At 40.2% G+C, this 12,621-nt stretch overlaps 1 protein-coding gene across 1 annotated transcript; it reads right to left on the bottom strand.

The window, feature by feature from the left end:
• Positions 1-4,621: 4,621 nt before the first annotated feature.
• LOC125466757 (E3 ubiquitin-protein ligase RNF186-like) lies at positions 4,622-6,078 on the bottom strand. The gene has a single exon (XM_048561730.2). It carries the CDS (start codon positions 5,934-5,936, stop codon positions 5,139-5,141), a length of 798 nt encoding a protein of 265 aa, XP_048417687.1. The 5' UTR covers positions 5,937-6,078; the 3' UTR covers positions 4,622-5,138.
• Positions 6,079-12,621: the final 6,543 nt, after the last annotated feature.

Genomic DNA, 12,621 nt, shown 5'->3' with positions numbered 1-12,621 from the left:
AATAAGAAGAGCTATAAAACATTTCAAGAGGACGTAGGCAATTTAGTAGGATTTAAAGTTGGGCGACATACAGGGAAAAGCATTTGGGGAAGAAAGGCAATGTTGGTGAATATATCACATGGTTTTTGAAAGGCACCATATAAATGCAAGTTTTTAAAATATACTTTCAATTGGGAGAAGCAGAAGGGTTGAGGAATGCAGAGACTGAGAGATTTGGATCCATTTTCTTAACAGGTGAATATAGGTTCCTAATTTCTTGAAAAGGCCTGCAAGCATTTGGGATTTTGTAAACAGAACCTGTAGGGAACCAGTATCAAAGTAAAGTTCATGCAAGACCAGGATTAAGCTTCAGTTTAAGTGTGATATGTAGTTTTGGATATCCCATTGAAAAGAACTTTTGAGCCAGAACTAATTGACAACACAGCTTCACCAAGATGCAAAAATGAAATTACCTCATCTTGACAGTTTGAGAATTTAATATAATTTTTAAAATACTTTTAATATTAATGTTGGTATCAGTAAAAGTAACTGTGAATGACCAGTGTCAGCTGATAGTATATGTGATCAGGAGTATGTTTAGGTGTAAGGCTTAAACCTTCTGATTTTGAAAGTGCTACAAATGAACCGAACTGATATCCTTTTTGAACTTATTTTAACTGCAAAGCCTAAAACATATTTATTAATCAATTCCTTTAGTGTTCAAGTAATAAATTACAGTAATATTTGCTGTCTTCAGAGACCAATTCAGGATATTCCTGATGAGAATTACATATAATATTTACCTCATCAACTTGAGTAAAGTCTTCTATCAATCTTTGAAAGATAAATTGGACCAATTAAACAAAGAATTTACACTTGAATGCCATGAATAATTTTGAATACAGTAAGTTCCACATTTTACTGTGAAATAGGAAAACGAGCAGACTGGGAAGTGGTCCTTTCATGGCTCACAGGGGCATAACCTGAAACTGATTATCCACATCTTCCAATCATTCTACCCTGTCGTGCTGATGGCTCAGCCTTTCACAATTAGGTCCTGGGTAATAGAGCGGCTTATGTCCACGAACACGAGATGGGGGAACCAGGAACCTGCAATCTACAAGCAATCTTCAGACTACTGGAACATCTTGCATTTATGTTGCACCTTTAATATGATGACATATTTAAAGGTACATTACAGGGGTATTAACTATTAAAGAACAGAAAATAAAAATGAGTGACATCGAGAGATATTGCATTAAATTACTACATGCTGGGCGGAAGAAGTAGCTTTTAATGAGCCCTTCAAAGGAAGGAAGTAAGGGAGAGGCAAATAGGTTTTGGAAGCGAATTCCAGAGCTTAGAGCCTAAACAACTGAAGGAACAGTTAGCTACCAGGGGGTGGAACAGTTACAAAGTTGGTGATGCTTAAGAGGAGCACAGATATCTGAGACAGTTGTGGAACTGAAGGAAATTACATAAAGAATAAAGACAGATTACAATGCAGCTGCGTGCAATCATATTAGATGTAACATAGTAAACGAAAAACTATAGATTCAACGTGAGCCTACAGATGCAAACAGTTAATTTGCTCTGACTGAATTCCAAGAATGATTAAAAAAAGTTATCAGGCTATTACAAATTTAAACAATAGAAGCTAGATATAAATATTTTTATGTAAACTACATTGCTGCTGGGATCAAGGATTGACCGACCTTGTGCATGTATTTTATATATTTCATATATTTTTAATGACTCCTTTCAACAATAGCTGCCTCTGTCTGGGATTCGGTCGAAAAGGCATCACTAAGAAGAGAGCATTTGTGGAATGTTCAAATATGGCGTCATCCCTGGTGAGTAGAAGAACGCATTTTTAACTGTGATTAATATCAGTAAAACAAGCTGTTTGTGACTGTGTAAACCACAATAAAGGAACCGTGCTGACCTCTCCACCTCAGATTTACTAACTAGTAAACAGCGCCATCAAGTGGCAATGGATTAAAAAACCCTCATCGTCCAGCTAAATCCACTGTATCAAATTGACGTTTCAAATCCTCTGTCTTCACCAATAGCAGGCCTCTTACAGTACAATATATAAATCGCTATGTCTTGATTTCCACAATATCTTTCAACGGAACTGTGAAAATTTCTCACAAAACTAACTAATGACTTCCATTCCTGACCTTCCATGGTTCCACCGTTGGTCCTTAAATATCTCCGACGTCATCTCTTCTACACAATTAGAAATCCAAAATACGCATTGCAAAGAAGGCTTCCATAAAGCTACATTGCCTCTTTCATCTCAGTGCCAAGCACAACCTCTTTACTTAGTAACTTCTAATTTTTTTGAGGCCAAGTCTATCCCAAAACTTGAATATTGATTCCATATAGAGTCAAATCGTCAGACAGCACAAAAACAGACTGTCAGCCCAATTATTTGCTGTCAGCCAGGTTTCCTAAACTGAACTAGTCCCATTTGCCTGTATTTGGTTCATATCTGTATTGAGAGGAATCTCCCAGCCCCCTCACTCCTAAGTAGTATGTCATTAAAAAGTCATCATTTGACAGTCTATTACACAACCAGCTCCAACTTCATAGAATCCCTACAGTTTAGAAGCAGGCCATTTGGCCCATCGAGTCTACACCAACCCTCCAAACAGCATTCCACCGAGACCCTACCCTATAACCCTGCATTCCCCATGGCTATTCCACCTAGCCTGCACACAGTAAGCATTCTGGCATGGCACCCGAACTAACTTGCACATCTTGGGATTGTGGGAGGAAACCAGAGCATCTGGAAGAAACCCATACAGATATAGGGAGAATATACAAACTCCACATAGACAGTCACCCGAGGCTGGAACCACACCCAAGTCCCTAGTGCTGTAAGACAGCAGTGCCAGCCACTGAGTCACCATGCCACTTCTAACTTCTCTGTTTTGTCTTTGTCGACTTTGTTGTTATTACTATAGCCAATTATCTTAACCCTATTGAATTTTCACTCGTTATTTCTAAGTTCAAAATTCTGTCCTTTACATCATCCTCTTCATGCATTCTGTTAAAATAGGGATTTAGGGCATCCTCACCAACTCCCAACTAATTATTTGTCTGGATAAATTGTGAAACTCTTCTTCACCACATCTTCCTTTCACTCCTACAATCTGGAGGAATTTAAAATCCAATTTTTGACATTGTTTATTCACCCCCTCTGCATTTGTTTTAATATCCATTTTTAATATTTTCAGTGTGGGTGATGTATATATTCTGGGCCTTCTTCTGAGGTTTCACTCTAAAAGCATTTCAGAGAACAGGATCTTCACTGTTAATTTAACTAGACTTACATATGGTTGGTATCGAAAGCACCAACTTGCATTTATATTGTGCTTTTAATGTAACAGATCCTGAAGGCACTTCATGGGAGTATTATCTAAGACAATTTGGCACCAAACCACATAAGGATTCTAGGAAAGGTGGTTAAAAGCTTAGTTTTGAAACAGGTCAGAAATAGAGGTTAAGGGAAGAAATTCTGGAGCTTAGGCTCGAGGTTGCTAAAGGCACAGCCACCATTGGTGGAACAATTAATACTGGGGGTATGTAACAGGTCAGAATTGCAAGAGTGCAGAGATCCCAGAGGATTGTATGGCTGAAGAAAGTTTTAGAATAAGGATGGAATAGGACCACAGAGTAATTTAAAAATGAGAGATTTGATACCAAGATGTTGCCAGAGCAGACCAGAGGTCAGTGAGCACAGGAGTGATGGATGAATGGGACTCAGTGCAAGTTGGAACATGGACAACAGACTTTTGAATGAGCTGAAGTTTATGAAAGATGAGTGGTAGCCAGGAGGTGGATGGTACAGGATTACTCAAGCCTGGAAGTAATAAATGAATGGGTGAGAGAAGTTTTCGGACTGGCTGAGAAATGCAATATATCTGCAAAGTTAATCCAATTCTTTTAATCAGAAAAATTGTAATCCAGCAGAAAATATTGAATATTGTGAATCAATCAGCAATTTGGCTGGGTTTTAATACATGCCATATTGAGAGTTGTAATGTGTAATGTTTACTTGGAAATGGGTCACATTTATTGATGAAATCTCGTAAGAAATGGAATTGTTGGATTTAGCATTAAGACGTGCAAAGAGTTTATAGAACTAGTGAAATAAACAGATCTAACATAATCCATGAAGCAGCAGAATAAAGTATTTTAAAACACTTAAATTCTAAAACTTAAGGTAGTCCGAGCTGTGTAACAGAACGTCTCATCCATCGTTACAATGTACTTAGTAAGCATGGTTAGCAATAATGTGGAAATCATTACCACAAGGAGTAGCTGAGGGAAACAGCAGAGATATATTTTATGGGTTGCCCAATATACACAAGAGAGAAGAAAGAAAGGAAAGCTTTGCCAATTGTGGTAGGTGTGGGAGGATGAAAAGAAACCTGGTACAGTATGAAGCATTAATAGACTGGTTTGGTTGAATTATCAATTCCTGAGCTGCAGAACTGAAGTAAAAGAATTGGAAAGATCAACATTAGACAGCTGTACCCTTCCAATATGAGATACACTAACATGACCAGTCAGTGTTTGAAGCTTTATAGGAAATACATGAGTTGACAGGTGAATAAATGAAAAATGTGGATAGAAAAAAAATCAATTTATTTGGTATCTCGATGTAAAATGTTCCAGGTTACAGACAATCACATAAATGCGGACTTCAGCTGACCCAGCTTACTTCCTTTGTTACCTATAAAATGTACATTTCAGTTTATTACAGAATAGATTCTTGCACGAATGACCAGTTCACTTGTTCATTGCACTGTGGAAAAACACATGAAGTCTTTGATTTAAAACTTTTTTTTCACCTTAAGTTCAACACAGATCAACGAAAGGCACATTGCAACCCCATTAAAAGTGGGGTTCACTAATAAAACTAACAGGCTGACAACATAATACTAATCGGTTCAAATAAAAATCTTCACCCATAACTCAAAATGACATTGAACTTATGGCCCAGTTCCCAGTGCTATCAGGAGATGTATTTGTCCCGCAACGAAATTACCATTTTGTTGCTGCATTAAGGCGTATGAATTGTGATCTCAAAGGTCCGACATGTTACTTTCGAACTGTTACATTGTGAGCAATGAAGCTGTTTTTTATTAGACGTTCGTGGTCAGGCAGTTGCAATATGCTGTGACTGGCCCGTTCCGGCCGTCCTGACAACCGAAATATAGAAGGCACAGCCCCGTCAATGCACAGAGGACAGTAAGGACGATCAGAATCCATGTCAGGGCCGGGTTTTTGAAGAAATACTGCAGTGCAAACAAAAGGACCAAGAAGAAGATCATGGTCAAGAGAAAGCGTCTGATGGCTGATGTGGTTATCCGATTCCTAAACTGCTCGTTCTCGTTGTTTGGCTGACTGGGAACCTGGCTGACGAGAGTGCAAGTGCTAGAGTGGGTCTGCAGCAGGAGGTGTGGAGACAGCAGTACCTCGGGCACTGATTCAGGGAAGGCGGACATCCTCCTGGACAGAATGCCCATCAGGCGCGGATTATCCGGGAGATTGCTGATCAGTGCTTCCATCACTAGCGTGGAGCGTCTGCACAGAGGGCAGGTGACGACCCAGGACCCATCCTCGACTGACACCATGATCTTCAGGCAGATTGCACAGAAACAGTGCTGGCATGCCAAGAGCTTGGGTTTTCGAATGAAAGAATCGTACTTGTTAAAGCAGATGGGGCAGTCTTGCTCTGTTGCTGAGGCACTTCTTCTCATCATTTTGTCCATCCTTGCCCTAGAGACGGATATTGTCAAAACCGACACTGAAAAGCAGAGATAACAAGGTGAAGAGCTGATGAACACAGCAGGCCAAGCAGCATCAGAGAAAAGTCGAGGCTCCTTAAGACTCCTTCTGTCTAAAGCTCTTGGTATATTTATAGCTTTATAGCAGGTCATTCACGCAGCGTCTTTAAGCTCGAAAGTTTCATTGCACAATTCGCTTGAGGGTTGTATCGCATGTAATGTGTAACTAGTTTAATGAGTTTATATCTTGATAAGTTCTAACTGACTCAGTTTAGCAGCGGTTGGTGCTGCTAATTGAAATTCGTTCAGGGTTATTGCTTTGTGTCAATGACACAGGCAGAACGGAGTACTGAGCCGTTGCTGGGGACCTATCTGTATTCAGGGTCACGCCCAACAAACTCTCATCCAGACTTGGCTGGTTCTGCTGCTGGCCCGGGAGGCTGATGTTAAGAATCTATGACTCATAGTTTCACCACCCCGGACTTCGGATGGTCGTGTCTGGAACAAGGTGAAACAGACTTAAAACAGAAAATGCTGGAATATACTCAGCAGGTCTGGCAGCACATGGTCTTTCATTAGCCTGAAGCTAGCCTGAAGAATGCTGTGGCAAAATAGTCAAAAACCAAGTCTGCAACAAAACGACATCAGGATTGGGGCCTGCAAGTCCAAATCTGGAATACTAACTCTGACTGGGCAGCATGGGCCAGTGAAACAATAGAAGCCTTCCTACAGTGTAGAAGTGGACCATTTGATCTCACGAGTCCACATCGATCCTTCATGACCACCCCAACCTAACCCCTTACAACCCTGCAATTCCCATGACTAATCCTCCTGGCCTACACAGCACCACCCCCCTGGATATGATGGGCAATTTAATATGCCCAGTCACCTAACCTGCCAAGTTTAGGACTGTGGGATTAAACCCAAGCAAACATGGAGAGAATGTGCAAACTCCAGACAGACAGTCACCCAAGGTTGAATTGAACCCAGATCCCTGTCACTGTGAAGTAGCTGTGCTAAGCACTGAGCCACCATGCCACCCCAAGTCTATCCAACCTTATTTCCAAATGTAGGGGAACTTGGAATTTGTGAAGGTGGATTGTCACCATTTCCCTCCTCCAATCTCAGTCCTCCTCCAATCCTGTCTTGAACATCCATGGTTTTAATATGTTTTCTAAATCTGATTTCTAAAATTTGTTTTCTTGCCTACCCATCTCCACCTTTCATTCGTTATTTCCTCCCAACTTACAAGTTTAACCAATTTTTTGGTCATCTGGCTTCATATCTCTTTACATGGTTGTGTTAAAGTTTGATAAACTCCTCTAAAACACCTTGGGGCATTTTACTATGTAAAGGGTGTCATATAAATCCAAGCTGTTGTTGTCACTCACTGTTGGCCATATGGTCTGAGATCTGATTAAATACCAGCTAAAGGATAGAATGCAGTGATCTGACACATCAGCCTAATAGCCATAATACTGCCTGACTCCTTCCTGTTAAGTTATCCAAGAATTGGGATAAAATCCCAGAAACAGTACCATGTGTACTTTCACCACATTGGACTGCAGCAGACCAGGAAGGTAATTTGCGAACACTTCTGAAAAGGAAGGTAATTTGCGAACACTTCTGAAAAGGAAGGTAATTTGCGAACACTTCTGAAAAGGAAGGTAATTTGCGAACACTTCTGAAAAGGAAGGTAATTTGCGAACACTTCTGAAAAGGACAGGCTATCAAAGTGCTGGCTTTGCCAGAGATATTCACATGCCCATTAATTTTTTTCTATATAAAAGAGCTTTTAAACGACATGAATTTTTGATTGAAATGATCCCTTCCTTATCAGCTTCTTTTTAATTGAGTAGAGAACAAGAAAGTGACCTTCTGCATAAGAGTAAATACAATTCTTTGGCTGTTCCAATTACACTCGGTAATAACACCCACTGGTTCAGACCAGCACTAATAGTGGAGCTGACAGGAGCTGTAATATAACTTCCCAGCATTAGAAAAATATTAAAACAATTTTGGTGCTACCATGAATTTCAGAAATTCCATATGGAACAATAATTTTAAATATTTTTCCTCCTGCATTTGGCATTTTCTTTGTCAGTAACTACACTCATAAAATGAAAACAAGTATTTGAGCCTTAGACCAGTCATTATCCTCATCAGTTGCTCCTTGGAGCTCCTTCTTCCATATTTCATCTGTGCCTCTCTACTTGATTTCTATCTGCCTGTCTGTGTCACTTTCTTGAATTGCAGTAACCTGTATCCCAGTTAGCTTCTGTGTATCTTGTTCCAACTTTCAGTCTCATTCCAACTTTCAATCTGTTCACAAGTTTTATTTTTACAATCACTTGATTAACATCTTGGTTCAGGTAACATTGCACTAAATAAAAGCTGAATTTTTACATTTTGGGTTTCCAGGTTTTGCGTCAGGGCAGTTTACCTCTGGAAGCTTGTTGCCAGAATTCATCACTTAATTTCAAATACTACTATTCATTTGTGTGAAAGCAGTGAGACCATTGTGGAGGCTGTCAGAAAAGGCAGTCCCCGAAGACTGAGGATGACAATTTTCTGGGGCAGTGTCCTAATGTGACTTATTAGCTGGATCCGCACAGCTTACTGTGGGTGGGATAAGTTGTGTTTGTTGAGGGGTAAGATTGGTATTTTTGAATCCTTGAACATTCCTTTTACTGTTTCTGCTTGACCTCCAGCTGGGCCAGTTGGAGACACTTAAAATGGATGGCACCTTTGCATACGTTTTGTCTCCTGTTTGGGTAGTGTTGGGAGAGAGGTTCACATGAGACAGTGGCAATGCTGCATTCTTTCAGAGTTTTGAGAACATCCTCTGCCCTCCTAGTAACTGCTTGCTGTGGCAAAGCCTGAGTAGAGAGCTAGCTTTGCATGTCTTATGGCAAACATGACTCTGTGGCCTACCCAATGCAACTGATTGACCATAACTTATGCCTCTATGCTGGGGATGTTGGCCTGAAAGAGGAGACTAACATTGGAGCATATATTGTATTATTGGATTTACAGGTAATTGAGGAGGCAATGCTGTTGGTGTTTGTCAACCTAATAGTTTAACATTTGCTGGTAACACCAAACATATGTGGCTAGCTGAATAGTAGAAGGTAAGATGACGGTACTCAAGTTTCCTTCCAAGCCTATACCACATTAATCTGGAACTATATCTCTGTTCTTTCACTGTCACTGCATCAAAATTCTGGAACTCCTCCCCAGCAGCACTCTGGGTGTACCTTCACCTCATGGACTGCAACAGTTCAAGAGGGCGGCTCACAACCTTCTTCTCAGCGTCACTTCGGGATGGACAATAAATGCTGGCCTAGCTAATGACAATCATTTCCCAAGTCAAATAAATTGTTTATTGGGGCAGTTAAGGGATAATTTAAAAGATAAATGTATCAGCTGTAATGGGGAAATATATACACAATGCAAGACTTAGAAGAGTTAGGCCAGTGCTGATTATCTGCACTGTCAGTCTGCTTGGCCACTCTCAGGTCCTGGATGAGCCAAAGATTCTTCTAAATAAACATTGAAAGAATGGTCATTCATCCCCACAGAATATGCTAGTGATGCCCCTGGGTCACTGTTTAGGCCAGTCCAGACAGCTCACTACTTAAGTGGCCCATTTAACCCTGAATTGATATCTGTCCCCATATCCTGTCCATGGCTTGGTTTGTGGTGTTGCCCATTTCCACCCTGCTTTGGCTCACGTGAAGCTGAAATGAAAAGCTATTGTTAAACCCAGACGTGGCAATTCCGTTACTGTCTTGGCCAATCACCCACCAGCCATTCTCCAAAAACTAAATACTTGCCAGCCTTATCTTAACTTGCATTGAGACCCATCACCCTAGTGACTTGGCTTAAATTTATTGATTCTCAGTCCAGCAATACCCTAGTTCTAAAATTCTCAATCAGTGTTTAAATCCCTTCTTGGCTTCCTTGTCCCCTAGTGTTAAACTCCTCCAGCTGCACAACACTTTGAGATTTTTGCATTTTTCCAACTCTGACCTCTTCAGCAAATCCACATATCCTATGTTTGGCATTTTGCCTTCATTTGACCAGACCCCAGGCTTTGAAAGACCTCTGACTCTTTTTCCCTGTTTAATATTCTCTTCGTTCTCCTCTCTTCTGGCTCAATGTCCTTTTTCCCCCTGACTGCAAAACATGTTGAGAAGTTTGACCACAATAAAATACAGTAGGAATACAACTACTAATTGTTGTAATCATAGCATCTGGAATCAGGCTATACTATGCTTCTTGGGATACAAGATTTTGTCTCAAACATTGTTATTAAAGTTTCAGGCTGCACAACTACTTTCAATCACAGCAATGAAGAAGGAAAGAAAAGCAGCTAAACATTAGCAGCGTCTGGTTACTTGGCTCTGGACTAAGGAAAAACCTGCCAGGCTTCCAATTCCTGATTACTGTATGATGTGTCCCAGTAGCCATTATCTTTTATTTGTTCCTGGGATGTAAGCATCCCTTACAAGACTGCCATTTACTTACTCTTGAGAAAGTGATGGTGAGCTTGTCAAACCAATAGGTAAAGTTTGAATTCTTTTTCAATGATTAATATGAAATGAAATTAAATTATATAATAAATTAGCTCTTTGTAGTACTTATTCAGCCTTTCTTCTGTCCCAACCTGCTGTCTTTAATCTCCTTATTTACCTAACCCCTTCATATCTCTCTGCCTCTTACTCCATTTTCACTTAGCTGCTCACCCCACCCCCCACCACCTCGGCTTAAGTATAAATACTGCCTTTTCCACACTGCTAACAGTCTTGATGAAGAGTTACCAGATTTGTAACATAAGTTTGCCTTCTTCCCACAGATGTTGCCAGATCTGCTGAGTTTTTACAGCAATTTCTGTTTTTGTTTCAGTATTTAAATTACATTCTGTTTAATTACGGTTAGTTAAACAGTTTCTGAATGGAAAAGCATCATCCGACCACATCAAAAGTAAGGTTTATAGTCTTTTTTAATATTTTATGGTTCAAGCAAACAAATTCAGGCCAACAAATGTGAAAAATTCTTTTACTCAAGCCATGTTTTAAAATAGTTCGGTTTTGTAATTTAAACATGTAACTGGCCTCCGTGTAATCACTTGTTTGGTTATTTTGAACTTTAATCTGTTTCAGGTATCAACAGATGTTGTGGAGTGATAGATGGTTGTTGTAGTTAAAGAATCGTGATAAGTATTGCAAGACATATCACTTGGGGAATGTGGGGTGATAGTTAATGTCTCAGAGGTCACTACATTTTCTAAGCAGATATTATTAATTGTTCATTGATAAGGTAGCACCAATGGAGTTTGCAAACAAAAAGGGACAAGCTGTTATAGAAGGGACAGTTTTATAGATCAGTAGCATGTTGATGAATGAATCGTGAAACAGTAGAAGCGACTGTGACAGAGCGGAGAAAGATGTATGACTGTTGTGCCTGTTAAAGAAATGCATTGAGGATCTTGAATGAACAAGCACCTGGATGCAATCTTGCATGGTCAGGAGTCTGGCCTACTATTTTCAAGACCAGGTCAAGCTAAGAAGATTGGCCAATGATAGGACAGACATAATTCAAATAGCTCAGTTGGCTGGACACCTGGTTTGCGATGCAGTGAGACGTTAACAGCGTGGGTTCAATTCTGACATCAACCAGGGTTACCAGCAAGGAGTCTCCTTCTCAGTGTCGCCCCTTGCCTGTGATGTGGTGACCCCAAGGTTAAACCACCATCGGTCGTGTCTCTCTGTAATGAGACACCAGTCCTATGGTCTGCTGAGACTATGGCTAGTTTAGTTTTATCTATCACACACTGTAAATGCCAGTACCATGAGGGTGCAGAATGAAGTACGTATGATCAGAAGTTACTGTTAAAGTTTCAATTCAATTTGGGAATGTGCAACAATAAGTAGTAGGCAGTAGCTTGTGGGGACTTGCACATTGCTTGCAGAGACTGCCTAATAAATTGTGTTCTTATTCCTCTCAGTCCTAATACCCACAGTGTTACACACAAATTAGAGAACCGGAAGTAATTTATGGCTGTTTATTTGGAACACAAACAGGTTTCATCAAGCTACGGACTGGTTAGTTTGGAGCAGAGCACAGTTGATAGTTTGCCTGGAATATGACATTTCATCCTGCTGCTACAACATAATTCAATACTTTCTGCAACATGTAGTTTGGTCCAGTCATTGTCAGACAGGGAACGCCAGTTTCAGCCCTCCAAATCGAATTGACTAGTTTGGCTGAAAAAGGTGTCAATCATTGGAAACAATATGGTGGATTACACAAAAGTTTTAACTTTAATTGTGAAGGTTTTCTTATCCACTAAAAAGTTAAGTTGCTATAGTTTCAGAGGATCATAGGGCTGCTCTCTCATTAAAGAGAGATGACTAATGGTGAGTTGAATCTGAGGATCACCACGCCTTAGGTAAGGGGTGAGGTTGAGAAGGAGGCACCTTCATGGTAACATCAGCTGGTGTAGGAATTGAACTCATGCTGATCGCTTCATTCTGCAGCACAAACCAACCCTACATTCAACTGAATAACAGACAGTATGCTCTGATGAGTACAGTCACTTATTGAGCCTTTAAAAAGATAGGAAGTGATAAAAATTATTGAATTTTATCAAAATCCAGTCAGAGCAGCAGGTCACCCTTCTGGATTGGCACACGCAGCAAAGATGTGTCATTATATACTACTACAATCTCAAAAGGTAGGCCAGCACCTTCAATGAGGTGACAGCCCTTCTCTCCATTGCTTGGCGTGTAGCAAGGGTTTCATTATAGTGCCATGGTACATCCATTGCAAGAGA

The sequence above is a fragment of the Stegostoma tigrinum genome, chromosome 28 (assembly GCF_030684315.1).
Source record: "Stegostoma tigrinum isolate sSteTig4 chromosome 28, sSteTig4.hap1, whole genome shotgun sequence".
In the NCBI taxonomy this organism is placed as follows: domain Eukaryota; kingdom Metazoa; phylum Chordata; class Chondrichthyes; order Orectolobiformes; family Stegostomatidae; genus Stegostoma; species Stegostoma tigrinum.
Note: the sequence above shows the minus strand (reverse complement) of the source record. Positions and strands in the feature narration are given on the sequence as shown.